This window comes from Colletotrichum costaricense, assembly GCF_030867565.1.
Source record: "Colletotrichum costaricense strain IMI 309622 chromosome Unknown Scaffold_6.1, whole genome shotgun sequence".
Taxonomy (NCBI): domain Eukaryota; kingdom Fungi; phylum Ascomycota; class Sordariomycetes; order Glomerellales; family Glomerellaceae; genus Colletotrichum; species Colletotrichum costaricense.
The window spans coordinates 825,577-842,779 of record NW_026848235.1 but is presented as its reverse complement, the minus strand read 5'-3'; the positions used below and the strand labels follow the sequence as shown (position 1 = coordinate 842,779).

At 53.5% G+C, this 17,203-nt stretch overlaps 3 protein-coding genes across 3 annotated transcripts; 2 read left to right on the top strand and 1 right to left on the bottom strand.

Annotated features, from left to right (window-relative positions):
* Positions 1 to 315: 315 nt before the first annotated feature.
* Positions 316 to 1,545, top strand: CCOS01_06491 (uncharacterized protein; the record flags this gene model as incomplete). The annotated part of the gene is made up of 1 exon (XM_060454659.1): positions 316 to 1,545. The coding sequence occupies one exon, from the start codon at positions 316 to 318 to the stop codon at positions 1,543 to 1,545; it is 1,230 nt and encodes a 409-aa protein (XP_060314359.1).
* Positions 1,546 to 1,937: 392 nt separating this feature from the next.
* Positions 1,938 to 3,867, bottom strand: CCOS01_06490 (cytochrome P450; the record flags this gene model as incomplete). Its single annotated transcript, XM_060454658.1, has 7 exons — positions 1,938 to 2,291; positions 2,380 to 2,927; positions 3,011 to 3,337; positions 3,393 to 3,452; positions 3,503 to 3,552; positions 3,622 to 3,734; positions 3,799 to 3,867. 7 exons carry the CDS (start codon positions 3,865 to 3,867, stop codon positions 1,938 to 1,940), a joined length of 1,521 nt encoding a protein of 506 aa, XP_060314358.1.
* A 940-nt stretch (positions 3,868 to 4,807) lies between these two features.
* Positions 4,808 to 16,916, top strand: CCOS01_06489 (beta-ketoacyl synthase domain-containing protein; the record flags this gene model as incomplete). The annotated part of the gene is made up of 5 exons (XM_060454657.1): positions 4,808 to 5,261; positions 5,311 to 11,338; positions 11,392 to 12,095; positions 12,157 to 13,890; positions 13,954 to 16,916. 5 exons carry the CDS (start codon positions 4,808 to 4,810, stop codon positions 16,914 to 16,916), a joined length of 11,883 nt encoding a protein of 3,960 aa, XP_060314357.1.
* Positions 16,917 to 17,203: the final 287 nt, after the last annotated feature.

Below are 17,203 nucleotides of genomic sequence, written 5' to 3'. Positions count from 1 at the left end.
AGAGTTTCGACTTGCATGAGCGAGGGCCCTAGACGCCCAAGTAGTCTACCGAGAGAGCGTGAAAGTGGGCTGAAAAACGAAGAACGTACGTTTAGTCGGATTGGGAAAGCGTAGGATTCAGTGCCTGCGCACTAGAATGTCACATTTGTTCGTCTGATAGTTGTTCAAAAACACAACTCAAATATTCCTTGAGCCTCCGAAGGTCTTGGCTCCCGCTCCGAATGACTTCAAATACACCGAAAGAGACTTACACGCGGAGCGACAACCCCCTGATCATATCGCACGGACGATTAATCGGAACAGCCTCCCGGTATTATGAACAACCAGACAGCAAAGAGATACGCTTGCGACCGATGCCGGGAGCAGAAGCTCAAATGTCCCCGAAGCCAACCGGATGGTGGCACCTGCGAGCGCTGTCTCCGTCTAGGTGCGATGTGTGTCACGAGCATCGGTCGGCCATTGGGACGGCCTCCAATACATGCGAACCACCGTGGCCAGGTCGAGGATAGTCGATCGCTGTACGGCGCCCGGAATGGTCGCTCCTCAACGCATCGCGGTGTGCGTGTCGCAATGGGTACGGATCCTGCGACGACAACACAGAGCCAACCGCCAGATCCAGGCCCCTCGCAGTTCTTCACCAGCAATAGGGTGCTAGATCACGTTGATACTACCTCGACCATGTGGTTAGATGCATCAAATTTCCCGACTGCGATGTCAACATCCGGCGAGCCCACCATACCCTCGTCAAGAGCACACTCACACGTCTTCTCCGACTTAAGCGTCCCCGATCTCGACTTCGGAGATCTAAACGACATGGCCGAACACTTGAACAGGGATCTCCACGAGCCAATGACGGATGTTGAAGACAAGCTCTCTGGTCAAAGCGGGATCGCCACACCTAGCACCTCGAACGCTGGTGACACGGGGGCCCATGTGGTAGGCCTCCTTGGCAGCCTTTCTCATCAATTAGCGGAACTCAAGGATCAGCCATGGGAGTCTTGGAACCCGCATCTCACAAAAGACGCATTTCAGCATGGGAAAGATACAGAATCACCAGGAGGCCAGGACCTCAGCATTTGGAACCGCGTTCTCAATGTAACCATGCGGTTCGCAACTGTCCTAGAGTCCGTGACCCCTGTGCCACCACCGGCACTATCTTTGACATTGATGCTTCTATCAACATATGTCCAGCTCGGTGAGCTGTTTGAGATCGTATTCAACCGCATGAGCAGGTGTTTGCGCGAAGGGTCTGGATCAGGGACATCGGCCGCGAGCGCGGCTCAGCTATTAGCGCAGCCCACAAGCATACAGCTCATGATGATGACTCAAGTCTTTGAGTATCAGATGCATACGGTGGAGCGACTGATGGGTCTACCTGCGGAGTTTCGAATTTGGGACCAACGAGATGGCACGAACGAGGGCGAGGCTGGGATTCTTAGTCGCTTAGAGACTTCTGAAATTGTTAGAGGTGTGATGAGACAAACGCGGGAGACTTTCCAAACTATTAGACAGGCTAGCAAACGGATCAGAGGCTCTAATACATAGACGATAAGAGCGGTGGCATGGAATTAGAATAGGAGAACTTAGAAATCATAGTCGCCTCAAGTTTTATTGTTAAGAGCGCAGATCTTCTGATTAAAGCCACCGGGCTGTCACAATGAGTCAAGCCGCTGGTCTGTATCCCAAACGAGTTTCACTAGAAAGAGGGAGAGACCTGGATATCACAAGGAGCTGTAGCCATTATCGCAAGATCACCGCCTTCGTCGTCATCATCGGTGTCCATTTCGGTATCTTTGAAGAGAAATTCAGACAACTTATTTCACATAAGTACCTGATCTAAATACATGGAGTTGTTGCATTTGGGCCAAGCTTGACTGGTACTTTGATTACCTTAGTACATGGACAGAGCCGTGTGGACGACTTATCAATGTCTCTGATCATACCTTTCGCTCGAAAGGAGTAATGCGAACGTGCACATTTGGCTTTTGCCATACAATGTAGAGTCGAAGATCCCGATCCCAGTCCATCTCATTCTTGTTCAAGAGCTCCCACTGGAACTTCCAGCAAAGCTTTGCGAACATGATACGAAGCACCAGGTAGGCCATGGCTTGGCCAAGGCAATTGCGAGATCCGGCACTAAAAGGCCTAAAGGCAGCTCGGTCATCACCATCAAAAACGTGGTCATACTCTGCATGATCTTTAGGAAGCCATCGCTGAGGCTTGAACTCGTACGGCTTGCTGAAGTACTTCTCCGAGTGAGTCGTAGCATATGCGCAGGACGAAACAACGACCTGACTCTGAGGTCAGTTTTGATTTCTCGACAAAGGAACTGAGAAGGTGCTGATGAGCAGTGACTGGAGAGTAGGCTGGATTACTTACGCCTTTTGCCACGTAGTTCCCATCAACAATGTGACCAGGACTGATTCTTGGAAGTCCGTAAGGAACATTGGTGTGAAGTCGAATGACTTCCTCAATAGTAGCATTGAGCCAGGGCAGATCTTGAAGCTTATCCTCCGTAATATCTTCATACGACTTGAAAGTCGTTCTCAACTCGTTCTGTAGCTTGTTCATGACCTCATCGTTCGTTGTCAAGAAACACATACCCGCCGTCAAGACACTCGAAGATTCGTAATGATCAAGAATGAGATGGCCGGCTTGAGACACGAGGAAACCATCTGGCGGGAGCGCCTCCTCGTTCTTCAGAAATTGGGTCATGTAATCCAAGTCCTTGCGGTCGTGACGCTCCTCGACACGAGTTCTGATGAGCTTTTTACTCGTCGAGTGAGCTCTGAAGTAGCTGAACGCCACTTTTGGCGGCAGAAAGACATAGGATAGTGGGTAGAGCAGGGGAAAGCGGCGCATGACGTTGCGGAATGTGGCCCAGTGACCAATGCGCAACAGTGACTCTAAGATAGGGTGGTTTTGGCCTATTCGGCGATCATGTCAGCCGAGATTCCAGCGCAATCTAGTTGCAAGAGTTCGTAAGCACCGAGGCCCGGGTATCACTGACCAGACTGGATGTTTTTGAAATTGTGGCCGAGTGTGATCGAGCCACCAAGATCACAAGTGGCTCTCTCAAACCATGGAGCAATGTCGACCCCCGCTCCAGTCGCAGGTGAATTCTTGAGCACTTCGACAAACTCGTCCACGTCGGCATGAATGATGGGTTCATACTGCTTTAAAGACCGGGGACTAAATGCAGGAGCCAATTGCTTGCGGGCAGCCCGGTGCTTGTCGATATCCCTTTCCGAAGCTAAGCCCTCGTACTTGTCCCCGGTATCGAGCATGTCAGACTTGACAAAGCCAGGCCGTCCATTGATGCTGCTGGTGTAGATGTCTTGCCAACTTTGCGTTAGAAATTTCAGCATCAGGACAGGTCGCAGAGAACATACCTGTGTAGGCTTTGGGAGTTATGAAGATCAGCTCGTTGGGTGCAATTCTAACAACATCGCCTATTCATGTGAGAAAGTCAATTTCCCACCAGAAAGTGATTACAGCTCACCATAATTTTTGAAGGCTCGTTGCATTGCCCAAGGATAGCGACCGGACAGCCTGAAGATAATAAATTAGTCTTGGCTATTTTCTGGGATGCACTCCCTTTGTCGAAGTTTGCCAACCTACCATTGGTATCCGTACCAGACGTTGGAAACTGAAGCAATTCTGGGTCCAGGATATTTTGCTAAAGGATGAAACCAAATCAAATAGATGCTTCGAATCACACTATAGGCTATGATCTAGAAGATGGTTAGACACTCTATAGTATGTGGAGTGGTTATCGAGGTGCAAAGGATCACTAACACAGCCGAAGGCAATCGTGGCGTTATCGCGAGTTGCCCAACCCGTACCAGCAAACTCAAGATCCAGCATGGTGGCGGCAACAGGATGGATTGATGCGCCAAAACGGATTTACAGCCCGGCCCGATCAATTCCAAGTTTGACAGAATGCGGCGACTACATGTAAGACTTCATGTGCCCATCACGGATTAGTAAGGCATAAAGCCCTAGACCGGACATCCGCGCATTCCATAGACCTAGAAGCCTAAAGCGTGCAAGCAAAGTGAAAGATGAGGCGATGAACCTGCCTCAGCCGCCACATCCGCAGGCAAAGTCACCGACTCGGTAATCGGCTTCTTGCGCACAGAACCCAGCCTTCTCACTACCCAAAAGCGAAGTCTACGGGTCTCTGTCTGAAGGATTCCTTCTGGAGAATGGTTCTGGCCAATCGGTTTGCCCCCACGTTGTACTCGTAAGATCCTAATCAGGCCGTTCGGAGGGCTTTCTCACACCTTCGGAGGCATAAGACGTGCTCCTGCCGGGCTGATCCTGCCGAACCCACTTGCTCCCGACGTGGGGGTGTAAGCTGGTCCTGACCGCAGATTCGGAGCCCACTAAGGCAGAGCTGCAGGGACCAGTTTGCATCCAGGGCCTGGGCTCTACGATGACAGGTGACAGGGATCGAATCCGACGACTGCCTGTTCAATATTTGCCTCAAGGTCTGGATCGAAATCGGGTAAGTGATATGTTCCCGAGTTGGAGAGTTGAAGCTTGAGAGGCATAGTTATTGTAGTCTGAGTCCAATTGTTGATCAAATAGTACCTTTGGAAACGACAGCTTAGATCGCGCCTCTTATTCTTGTTCTTTGAACGCATCACGCGGGGATTACACAGCGCCTCTTAAGCTTGCCACATTGTACAATACCAACAACCGTCTACCATCATTATCAAGGGGCTTCTCTAGAAGGTTTCCTCAACCGTCCCGATCACATTATTCTGAGCACGTCCAGTCGCTTAGTATGGCCTCCCCAAACATGGCTTCCCAAGGGAACGAGCCCATTGCGATTGTCGGAAGCGGCTGCAGGTTTCCAGGAGGTGCCAGCTCGCCCTCCAAGTTATGGGATCTGCTCCGAGAACCGCGCGATGTACTCTGTGAGATCCCGCACAGTCGATTTGACGTTCGCGGATTTCACCACAAGGATTCTCAGTTTCCCGGTCACGCCAACGTCAAGCACTCCTACCTACTTCAAGAAGATGTCGCCAAGTTCGACGCCCAATTTTTTAATATTACAGCGCCGGAAGCAATAGCTATGGACCCTCAGCAGCGCCTCCTTCTGGAGACAGTTTACGAGGGCTTGGAAGGCGCTGGCTTGACTATCGAAGGCCTCAAAGGCTCCAACACTGGTGTTTATGTCGGTGTTATGTATGTCGACTACGAATCTCTGCAATTTCGAGACTTGCAGCACGTCCCAACGTACCTTGCAATAGGTGAGAGTTGCACCCTTTAACACAATGAAGGCTTTACTAACAGCCCCAGGTACCGCTCGGAGTATCGTTTCTAACAGGATATCGTACTTCTTCGACTGGCATGGACCCTCACTCACTGTGGACACTGCCTGCTCCTCCAGTCTGGTCGCGGTGCACCAAGCCGTCCAGGCTCTGCGATCCGGAGAGGTCCGTGTCGCATTAGCCGCCGGAAGTAATCTTCTTCTCGGTCCAGAGCCTTATATCCACGAGAGCAAGCTGAAAATGCTTTCTCCCGATGGTCGCTCTCGCATGTGGGACCAAGGTGCTAACGGCTACGCCCGCGGTGACGGCGTGGCCGCTGTTGTTCTCAAGACGCTAAGTGCCGCGCTAGCTGACGGAGATCATATCGAAGCCATTATTCGCGAGACCGGCGTGAACCAAGATGGTCGCAGTCGCGGCATTACTATGCCCAGTGCAGCAGCGCAGGCGTCGCTTATACGCGCGACCTATGCCAAGGCAGGACTCAACCCGGAGTCCGACACCGATCGGTGCCAGTATTTCGAAGCTCACGGCACGGGCACGCCGGCAGGTGACCCAGTCGAGGCCGAGGCCGTGCACACCGCGTTCTTCGGCAACAGGGATCCTGTCGCGGATCGTCTGCTCGTCGGTTCCATTAAGACCATCATCGGCCACACGGAGAGCACAGCCGGTATAGCCGGTATTCTCAAAGTCGTGCAAGCCATGAAGCACGGCTATGTACCACCGAACATGCTGCTGGAAAACCTCAATCCAAACGTTTTGCCTTTCTACCGCAACTTGAAGATTCCCCAGGAACTCACTCCTTGGCCACAGCTTGCGCCGGGTCAAAGCCGGCGAGCCAGCGTGAACAGCTTCGGGTTTGGTGGTACAAACGCGCACATCATTCTCGAGGGATATGAGGCGTCCAGTTCCGAGGAAGACATCGACACCCAAAGCGTCGCTCCTTTCCTCTTCTCCGCACAGTCAAAGCAATCGCTCCTGTCTAGTCTCGCCGCCCATGTCGAGTACTTGGGGCAAAATCCCGAAACTAGCCCTTCAGACCTTTCGTGGACATTACGATCACGCCGCTCTCGTCTTCCCTTGCGACTGGCGCTGCCAGCGTCAACTATTGAGGTACTCCAGACCAACCTGAAGGGCATTATTGGCAACAGTAACTTCCAGTTGGATTCCAAGGCTGCCGGAACCAGCACCAAGGAAGCTCGCTTGTTGGGTGTGTTCACAGGTCAAGGTGCGCAGTGGGCTCGCATGGGTGCTGAGCTTGTTGAGACCTCCCAGTACGCCGCCGACTTGCTGGCCACCATGGATGATGCCTTGGTGCAGTTGCCTGAGACGGATCGCCCGGCTTGGACTCTGAGAGAACAACTGCTTGCTGAAGCGAAGACGAGCCAGATTGGAAGTGCGTCAGTTGCGCAACCTCTGTGCACTGCTGTTCAAGTCATCCTTGTTGAGCTTCTTCGTCAAAGCGGTATCAACTTCGCTGCGGTAGTTGGTCACTCCTCTGGAGAGATTGGGGCAGCCTTTGCTGCTGGAGCCCTATCTGCCATTGACGCTATTCGCATCGCATACTACCGTGGCCTTCATTCGCGTTTGGCTGAAGGTCCAGAGGGGGTGCAAGGTGCGATGTTAGCGGTCGGAACGACTTTGGAGGACGCCGAATCTATCTGCAACGATGACTACTTCTTAGGAAGAGTCAAGGTTGCCGCATGCAACTCTTCCTCCAGCATCACCATCTCTGGCGACGAAGATGCAATTGAGGAGATGATTGACATTTTCGAGGACGAGAGCAAGTTCGTGCGACGCCTGCGAGTGGACAAGGCTTACCACTCACACCACATGGTCCCTTGCTCCCAGCCGTATCTCGAGTCCATGAAGCCTTTCGCCATCCAGATGAAGCGATCTGACTCCAAGTGCACTTGGGTTTCCAGTGTCAACCCGGACCGGTCTCTCGACGCGTCAAACAGTTTTGATGCCTCATACTGGGTCGACAACCTCCTCTCGCCAGTGCTCTTCATGCAGGCAGTCGAAAAGGCAATGCAACTTGGTCCTTTTGACGCTGCCATTGAAGTCGGCCCTCACCCTGCTCTCAAGGGTCCCGTTCTTGACACGCTCAAGGAGAAAAAAGTTGAAATCCCGTATACTGGCTTACTCCAGCGCAACACCAACGCAGTCCAGAGTGTTTCCTCTGCAATCGGTTATGTGTGGACGCACGTTGACAACCTCATCATCGACTTTGATCGCTACGAATCTGCACTTAGCGGACCGAAGCAGCACCACTTCATATCTGATTTGCCAACATATCAATGGAATCACTCTCAAGGGTATTGGCACGAGTCTAACTTATCAAAGAACCTGCGCACAAGGAGTCAACCCGTTCACCAGCTTCTCGGAGACTTGCAACCCCAGAGCTCAGCACACCAGGTCACATGGAAGGCGATCCTGCGCCCTCATGATCTCCCCTGGGTTCACCACCACAGAATCCAAGGCCAGACGGTCTTCCCCGCAGCTGCGTACGCTGCCACGGCGTTTGAGACCATTCCCTTCCTTGCGGAAGAGACTCCGGTTCAGCTCATGGAAATCAACGACTTGGTGATTCATCAGGCTTTGGTGTTCGGAAACGATGAGCAAGAGTCTGGCATCGAGGTTCGGTCCGTCATCAGCAACATCATCCGCGACGACCCTGCTTCTATCACAGCCCACTTTACGTATGAGGCATGTATAGGATCACACAAGGACTTCCAGCTCGTCGCAAGTTGCGAAATCTCCGTCTCACTTGGAGAGGCGTCTCGTGACACGCTGCCCGCGACTGCCCGGATCGAGCCTTACATGGTGGACGTCGATACAGAGCTCGCGTACTCTTCCCTCGGCGATTTCGGCTACGGGTACACGGGTCCCTTCAAAGCTCTGTCTGACTTGAAGAGAAAGCTTGGCAAGGCGTCTGGCTCTCTCGCCTTGACAGCACCTGAGTCTGATGACGAGGTTCTCATCATCCACCCCGCGGTTTTGGACGCAGCCTTCCACTCCATAATCTTAACCTTCAGCTACCCTAAAGATGGCAGGCTTTGGAGTCTGCATCTGCCGACACGCATTGACAAGATCAGAATCAACCCTTCCTTGTGTGGGCGTCACTGGTCAGGCGCTGCTGAAGTCCCATTCGTCGCATCCATGGCCGACGACACTGAGTCTGCGGATACCTCTGGATTCCAGGGCGATGTCGACATCCATGACCAAGATGGAGAGTTCACTGCTGTTCAGGTGGAAGGACTCCACGTTGTCCCCTTCACTCCTGCTTCCCCAGCAGATGATCAGCAGCAGTTCTATGCTACGCACTGGGTGCATTCTGAGCCCAATGCTGACATCCCTGGCACTTACGATGCCTCTGCTCAGGACAAGGAGATGGCAGTCATTCTAGAGCGTGGCAGCTACTTCTACCTCCGACAGCTGGAAGGCCAGATTCCAGAGGATCACCCCGGGAGATCTGACCCGTATAATGCCGCCTATCTATCTTTCGCTTCGCATACTCACAAGCTCGTCCAGCAAGGCAAGCATCGCTACGCCAAGAAGGAATGGCTCAATGACACTTTGGAAAACATTTTAGCCCTGTCCAAACCGTTCTCTGATCAACCCGAGGTCAAGGCCATGCATATTGTCGGGGATCAGATGCCGCGAGCCATTCTGGGAGAGACAACCATGCTCGAGCACTTAATGAACAACGGACTGCTCGCCGACTACTACGCTCAAGCCCGAAGTATCACCCGAGGCACCGATCTCCTAGCTGAGACTGTCGTGCAGATCCTCCAGCGCTATCCCGAGAGCAAGATTCTGGAGGTCGGCGCCGGCACCGGGCAGGCTACTAGAGAGATTTTCAAGCGGGTGGACGACAATTTCGCATCATACACCTTCACCGATGTCTCGGCGGCCTTCTTCGACAAGGCCGAGGCGGAGTTTGAGGCATTCGAGGATCGCATGGTCTACAGCGTTCTGGACCTCGAGCAGGATATGAAGACTCAGGGTTTCGAAGAGAATTCATATGATATTGTCGTTGCCTCCTTCGTGCTACATGCCACCAAGAGCATTGAGCATACTGTGCGCCGCGTGCGATCGCTTCTGAAGCCTGGTGGTTACCTTGTTCTTTACGAGGTTACAAATACCGACATCATCCGTGGCACCGCGCTCTTCGGATGTCTGCCAGGATGGTGGCAGGGTATTGAGGAGGGTAGAACCCTGGGTGCTTGCGTTTCTGAGTCCAAGTGGGATGTCATCCTGCGCAAGACTGGGTTCTCAGGAGTCGACACCATGACGCCCGTCAAGGATGCCATGTCTCTCCCCAACTCCGTCATGGTCTCGCAGGCTGTTGATGACTGGGTCGAGTTTATTCGGGAGCCTCTCTTGGCATCTCCATCGCTATTTGTTGGACAAGCTGTCATCAAGCATCTCTTCATCATTGGAGGAGCCACTTTGCGTGTTTCTCGTTTGGTGCAGGACATTCGAAAGCTGATCCATGCTTTCTGCGATGAGATTACGGTGGTTGAGTCGCTGGAGAGACTTGATGATGTCGAAATCAACGAGAAAGCTACAATCCTTGTTCTCGAGGACCTCGACCATCCCGTCTTCAAAGACATCACAGCTGCTCGTTGGGCTGGCCTCAAGCATCTCTTCGGATCTGAGAAGTCTATCGCATGGATCACTCAAGATCGCATGGTCGACAATCCCTTCGGTAACATGGGTGTCGGATTCGCCCGATCGGCCTTGTGGGAGATTCCAGAGATCCGTTACCAGTTCATCGACTTCCAAGATGCGCACCGTGTCGACGCCAGAGCGTTGGTGGAGTCTGTCCTGCGCTTCCAAATGTCCGGTTCGGTCCAAGATCAAAGCCAACGCAAGTCCCTTTGGTCTGTCGAGTCTGAGATCGTCATCGACTCAGACGGACGCCAGTTGGTTCCCCGGATGAGACCTGTCAGCACCGCCAATGATCGCTACAACTCGGCGCGCAGGACGATTGTGAAGGACGCTCAGACTCTGACCTCTCAAATCGCTATTGAGAGTGTCGATGACCGGCATATACTTGTCGAACGGCCTTCTCTTGCCAGCGGCCTCTCCGATGGCAGCGTAGTCACCTTGAAGCTGACGCATTCCAGCTTGGATGCCATCAAGACTGGCGGTGGGGATGCATTCTTGGTACTGGGAAGCTGCGCAACGAGCGGCACTCGGTACGTTGGACTTTCCGAGTCTGTTGCCTCGGTCGTCAACATATCCAAGAAGTGCCTCGTCGCTTGTTCCGTTGCACCTGAGTCTGCGGCGGTGTTTTTGGCAGATGTCGCTGCGCAACTTCTGATGCCAGCACTTGCGGGCTCCCTCACTGAAGGCGACACTCTCTTAGCTCATAACGTTCCTCAGGCGGTAGTGAAGCTACTCAGTAGACATGCTAAGCTTGCTGGCATCAATTTGGCTTTCACTACCTCTTCCCGAGAGATTGCGAAGCACACTGATGCTGTCTACGTTGGACGTTACATGCGCCAATCTCAGATCAGGGAGCTTCTCCCCCTCAACATCTCCCGATATATCGACTTTACAGCACAAGATGGCCTATCACCAGTGTCTACGTCTCTTCCAGCCGGTATCCCTGTTGTCAATGTGTCTTCCCTATTTGCCGCAACTGCAAAGATGAGCCGAGCGTCTGCCGACGACGTCAACAAGCTACTGGCAACTGCAGCGACCGATGCCGGTTCAGCTCTTGAGAACCGTACACAGGATGATGCGGCAATTAGCCTGATCGAGGTCCAAGATCTCGAGACGGTCAAGGGATTTCCTGATGCCCTTACCATTGTCGACTGGAACGCCTCTTCTGTTTCTATCACTGTTCAACCCGCAACTGCCCAATTCAAGGCTGATCGGACTTATTGGTTGGTTGGACTGTCTGGCGATCTTGGAATCTCTATCGCAGACTGGATGATTCGGAATGGCGCCAAGTACCTAGTTATCACTAGTCGCAATCCGAAGGTCGATAAGACGTGGCTTAAGATTACAGAAGCGAGAGGCGCAGTGGTTCGTATTGTGGCATGGTAAGCTGACCGTCATACCAAATTGAAGGCATAGACTAACATGAGAAATGCAGTGACCTCACCGACTACGACGCCCTCTCGCAGGCACATCGCGAGATCTCTAGCACGTTGCCTCCAATCGCCGGTGTCTACCAAGGCGCCATGATTCTGCTTGATATGTCGCTACGCGACATGGGACTCGAAGATTTCAGCCGCGTTCTCCGTCCCAAGGTCGAGGGTAGTCTAAACCTTGATCGCATCTTAGGAGATGAGCCACTGGACTTCTTTATCTTCTTTTCCTCTGTCGCTACCGTCGCAGGTAATCCCGGCCAGGCAGGTTACACCACAGCCAACCTCTTCATGAGCGGCATGGCGCAGCAAAGACGCAAGCGTGGCTTGCCCGCGTCGGTTGTGGAGCTCGGCTTGATCATGGGTACAGGTTACATTACCCGCGAGAAGGGCAATGTCCTCACTCGACCCTCCTTTGAGCGAGGTCTCTTGACTATCTCTGAGTACGATGTTCACCAGACACTGGCAGAGGCCATTCAGTATGGCCATCCTGAATCGGGCGCCGAGTGGCAGATCTCCATCGGACTGAGACGGATGCCGGCCAACGCGCCTAACCGGCCGCAGTGGTACAGCTATCCTCAGTTCGCGTGTCTCACGGAGAGGGTCGCTGTCGAAGACACGAACGCGGCTAATACGCAGGCTGGTCCGTCTATCAAGGACCAATTGGCCACTGCGACCACGAGAGATGATGTTGAGAAGATAATCACCGGTGAGATCATAACTACTTCTGTTTCCACTTCCCGTGAGGTTAATGACTAACACAACACTAGAATCTTTCATTGCCGAGATGCGCAAGATGCTCCATCTCAGCGACGACTATGCCATCACACCCGCCGTTCGCACCGACGAGCTGGGTCTCGACTCTCTAGTCGCCGTCAGGATCCGTTCTTGGTTCCTCAACAACTTCCAGGTCAACATTCCCGCGCTTCGGATTCTCAAGGGTGAAGCACTCCAGGGTCTCATCGACCACGCTGTGGAAGAGATACCGGAAGAGCTGGCACCCAAGCTGTTCTCCTCCTCTCAGTCTGAGGACACATCACCATCCTCTGAGGAGTCATCCCAAAAGTCTGGAACACCACCTTCGACTGCTCCCGAGACAGAGAACTCATCTGTAGCCAACGGCGATCTCGGAATCAAGGAGGAGAAAGAGGCAAGACCTCAGGAAGTTCAGTTGGAAAGGTTCGGGCGCTTGTCTTACACCCAGTCAGTATTCTTGTTTGTGCACGAACTCTTGCCTGACAAGACCACTCTGAACAACACAGTTATGCTTCATCTTAGCGGGGAAGTGCGAATTGCCGATCTCTCCCGCGCTGTTCGAGCCTTGGGAGAACGCCACGAGTCGTTGCGTAGTTGCATCTGCGAGCGCGACGGCCAGCCCAGTCAAGGAGTCATGAAGACCCCGTCTTTCGCCCTCGAGCACAAGAGGATCTACACCAAGAGCGAGCTCTTCGATGAGTACGCAGCACTCCGGGGCCATGTCTTCGACCTTAGCCGAGGCGAGACCAGCCGGACGATTCTACTCTCATACTCGCCACGGGATCACTACCTTTTGATGAGTTCTCACCACATCTTTTTCGATCGAGCCAGCAATGACGCTGTCATGGGCGACCTGGAGCGACTGTACAACGGATATCCCCTCGACCCGAACCCTCTCCAATACCTCGATTACTCTGATGACCAGCAAAGGCAGTACTCATCCGGAGAATGGGACGAGGCCATCAAATTCTGGCGCCACGAGTTTACCACTATTCCCGATCCTCTATCCCTCCATCGCAGCCAGATCTCTGAGCGGCAGCCTCTTGAGCGCTACGCCTCCCGCATCCCAGATTTCCGCATCGACAAACAGCTCTCAGCAAAGATCCGTCAGGTAGCTAGAAAGTATCGCGCCACGCCGTTCCACTTCCACCTCGCGGCCTTCAAGATACTCCTGCATAGGTTCCTCGGCACCACCGACGTCTGTATCGGTATCGCAGACAGCTGCCGGCGAGACGATAGTATGCGCACCGGTATCGGCCCGTTCCTCAACATGTTGCCCCTACGCATGGTCGCCAACGCGGAGCAGCCTTTCCTTAGTGCCTTGGACGAGGCGCGGGAGAAGAGCTTTGCTGTTCTTGCCAACTCGATCCCACTTGAGGTAATCCTGAATGAGCTCCGCATCTCACGTCAGGCTACCCACACGCCTTTGGCGCAGGCATTCATGAATTACGCCGAGAACGACCTTGAAGACGGCCAAAAGTTCCTCGGATGCAGGATGACGATGATGAAGCAGGAGATGGCTGAGCTTCCTTACGACATTACCTTCACCGTGATCAACAACACTACTGGGGATACGCGCATTCTCTTGAACTTGCAAGAGTCCTTGTACACGGAGTCTGATGCGCAGATTTTGCAGCATGGGTACGAGGATATTCTTCGCGAGTTCGCCAACGCACCGGATGAGGCTGTTGGTAGCACTTGGCACTTCAGACCAGCTGTTCTGCAGAAGGCTCTTACATTGGGTCGCGGTTAGTTCACCAAAGAGCGGTATCTTGACTCTGTACCATACCAGGTTGCTAACATCCATTCAGGCGCGACTTTCAACTCATCTTGGCCCGAAACCCTCATTCATCGATTCGACAGCTTCTTCCAGACTGTCAGGGAGAGAGTTGCCGTGACCGACGACGCTAGTGGCTCGATTACCTATGCAAAACTCTCTACTATGACGAACGCGATTGCATCGGAACTCCTTCGTCAAGGTGTGCAGCCCGGCTCGAGAGTCGCTGTCTTCCAGCACCCATCAATCTGTTGGATACCTTCTCTCCTCGCGATCCTCAGAATCGGAGCCGTCTATGTCCCGCTTGACGTCAACACGCCAGTCGCCAGACTATCACTGATCGTGCGCGACAGCCAGCCATCCTCAATCTTGTTACACGACTTGACGAAAGACGATGCAACCAATCTGGAGTTCGAGAGAGGTACTTCTATAGTCAACGTGTCAGCCTTAAAAGAGCTGGGTGAGAAAGAGGTTCCCAACCTCGCTCAACCGAACGCAGCGGCCATCATTCTGTACACCAGCGGCTCAACAGGAACCCCGAAGGGAGTCATTTTACGCCATAGCAGCTTGAAGCACGAGTTCGATCACTGCGCGGTGACCTACGAGCTAAACCAATATGATGTCGTTCTCCAGCAGAGCGCTTGGAGCTTCGACCTATCCGTGACGCAAATCTTCCTGGCTCTCGGCGTGGGAGCCCAGCTGCACACTGTGTCTCACACTCTGCGCGCCGACTCGAACGCGATGGTCGAGCTCATCAAGGGTCAAGGTGTGACGGCCACCTACGCGACTCCAACTGAGTACAAGAGTTGGTTGAGGCGCGAAAACCAGACCACATTGCAGTCCTCGGTCTGGCGCCTGGCTTTGGTCGCCGGAGAGGCCGTCACCGAGCCGCTTCTACAGCGCTTCCGTGAGGTGGATCGCGACAGCCTCCGTCTCTTCAATGTGTACGGTCCCACAGAGACAACATGTGGATCTACCAAAATGGAGCTGTCGTACCGTGAGCCTGGATCTTATCACGGAACCATCCCCGTTGGAGTGGCATCGGCAAATGAGCGCTTTTACATCCTAGACGCTAGCCTGAACCTTCAGCCGGTCGGTCAAACGGGCGAGATTGCTATCGGTGGTGTTGGCGTTGCCAAAGGCTACCTGAACATGGAGGACCGGACTCAGGCATCCTTCTTGCCGGATCCCTTTGCAACCGAGGACGATGTGAAGCGCGGATGGACGACCATGTATCGAACAGGCGACGTCGGATACTTGCAGCACAATGGCATGCTCGTTCTGAAGGGGCGCATCGGAGACGACACAGAGATCAAGCTTAACGGTGTGCGTATTGATTTGAAGGATGTAGAGAATACCGTCGTACAAGCCTCCAACGGACTTCTCGCCGATGCCGTGGCGTCTCTTCGCAGCACCTCTGACGGGTCGGTCAAATTCATGGTCGTCCATGTCGTCTTCTCGGGCGAGAGTCTGACCGGCTCCACGAGCAAGTTCCTCCAGAAGCTTCTCGCAGAATTGCCATTGGCACGAAACATGTGCCCCTCGGCCCTCATACCAATTGACTCGCTTCCCAGAACGGTAGCTGGCAAGGTCGACAGACGGGCCATCGCTTCCCTGCCGATCTCGCAGGGGCTTTTCCATCGCGCTGAGCATGATGGAGATGGTTCCGAAGGGTCCAAGAGACTGTCCACGGCCGAGAAGACACTCCAGAGCTACTGGGAAATTGTGATCCCCGAAGAGCTGGTTGGACTGCACGACATCGAGGCGGATTCCGATTTCTTTACAATCGGAGGTAACTCTCTTCTCCTGATCGAGCTTCAGGGTCGGATCCGTGCGGATCTTGGCATCTTCATCGCACTGCCCAAGCTTTTCCAAGCTACCACCCTGAGGTCTATGGCCCGGCTTCTTCCCGGGATTGAAGGCACTGAGGCGGCGCTCGAAGAGCAGATCGATTGGGCAATCGAAACCGCTCTGCTGCCGGGAGATATAGTTTCTGAGCGAGACACTGCCGAGCCTGTTGCGAAGCTCCCTCGCACTGTTGTCTTGACCGGAGTCACTGGTTTCCTCGGCCAATACCTCGCCAGATCCCTTGTCGAGAACGAGAACATCGAGAAGGTCATTTGCATAGCAGTTAGGAACCCCAAGGACCAAGCTCGGCAAGATCTATTTTCTGAGCTTGGGCCAAAGGCAGAGTTTTATGAAGGCGACCTCAGCTTGCCTCGCCTCGGTCTCACGGAAGAAGCAGCCCTCATTATCTTCCACTCCGCCGATGCGGTGATCCATAACGGAGCGGACGTCTCGCATCTCAAGACTTATCCTTCTCTCCGCGCTGCAAACCTCGGGGCAACGCAGGAGCTCGTCCGGCTGTGTAGCCCCCGGCAGATCCCGCTGCACTATGTGTCCACCACGGGTGTTGCCATGTATACCCCCTTTAAGGAGCTGGCCGAAGTCTCGGTCCGCGAACACATGCCCCCGGCGGACGGCCAACACGGCTACGTCGCATCCAAGTGGGCCAGCGAGGTGTACCTCGAGAACATTCACGGACAAATCGGTCTGCCGATCTACATTCATCGTCCGTCGAGCATCATGCGTCCAGAGGCCGACAGGACCGGCGAGAACCCGGCTGCTGATGTCCTGCAGAACATGCTCGATTACTCACGACGCGTACGCGCCGTGCCGGCCGCGCCGGGTCTGAGCGGCTTTGTCGACTTGGTGAAGCCGGAGACGGTCACCAGTGGGGTGGTGAGTGCCGTCATGTCTGGGTCTAAGGAGGATGAAGTTGTGTACATCCACGAGTCTGGCGACTTGGAGTTAGATGTAAGCCAGATAAGAGAGCATTTGGAGACTGAGACGGGAGAAGCTGTTGAGGCATTAGTTCTAAATGAGTGGATTGATCGCACGGAGGAGATTGGGCTATCGCCTGCTATGGCTGCCGTGTTCCGGAGTTCGCTGGGGTCTGGAGAGCCGATGAATCTGCCGAAGTTGCTGAGGCGATGATTCATTACATGGAGTTTACTTGGAGTTTTAGTTGTATCGGATGCTTTTCGTCGTCATTGGTGTCATCGTACTGTTGCACACTACCCATTATGTAATAGAGGTCTTCCATGTTTTGAGATTGTGGTAAATAAGGCGTAATTGCTGGCCGGCAATTACGGTTCCGTTTTTGTACGACAGAGATTCATGCCTTCCCTTCAACTTGGTGTAAGCATATCATCATTGTGAGTCTCGAGATTAAAACATCCCCCTTTTAGGCCAGTACTGAGTTGAATTACGGTTTCACCGAC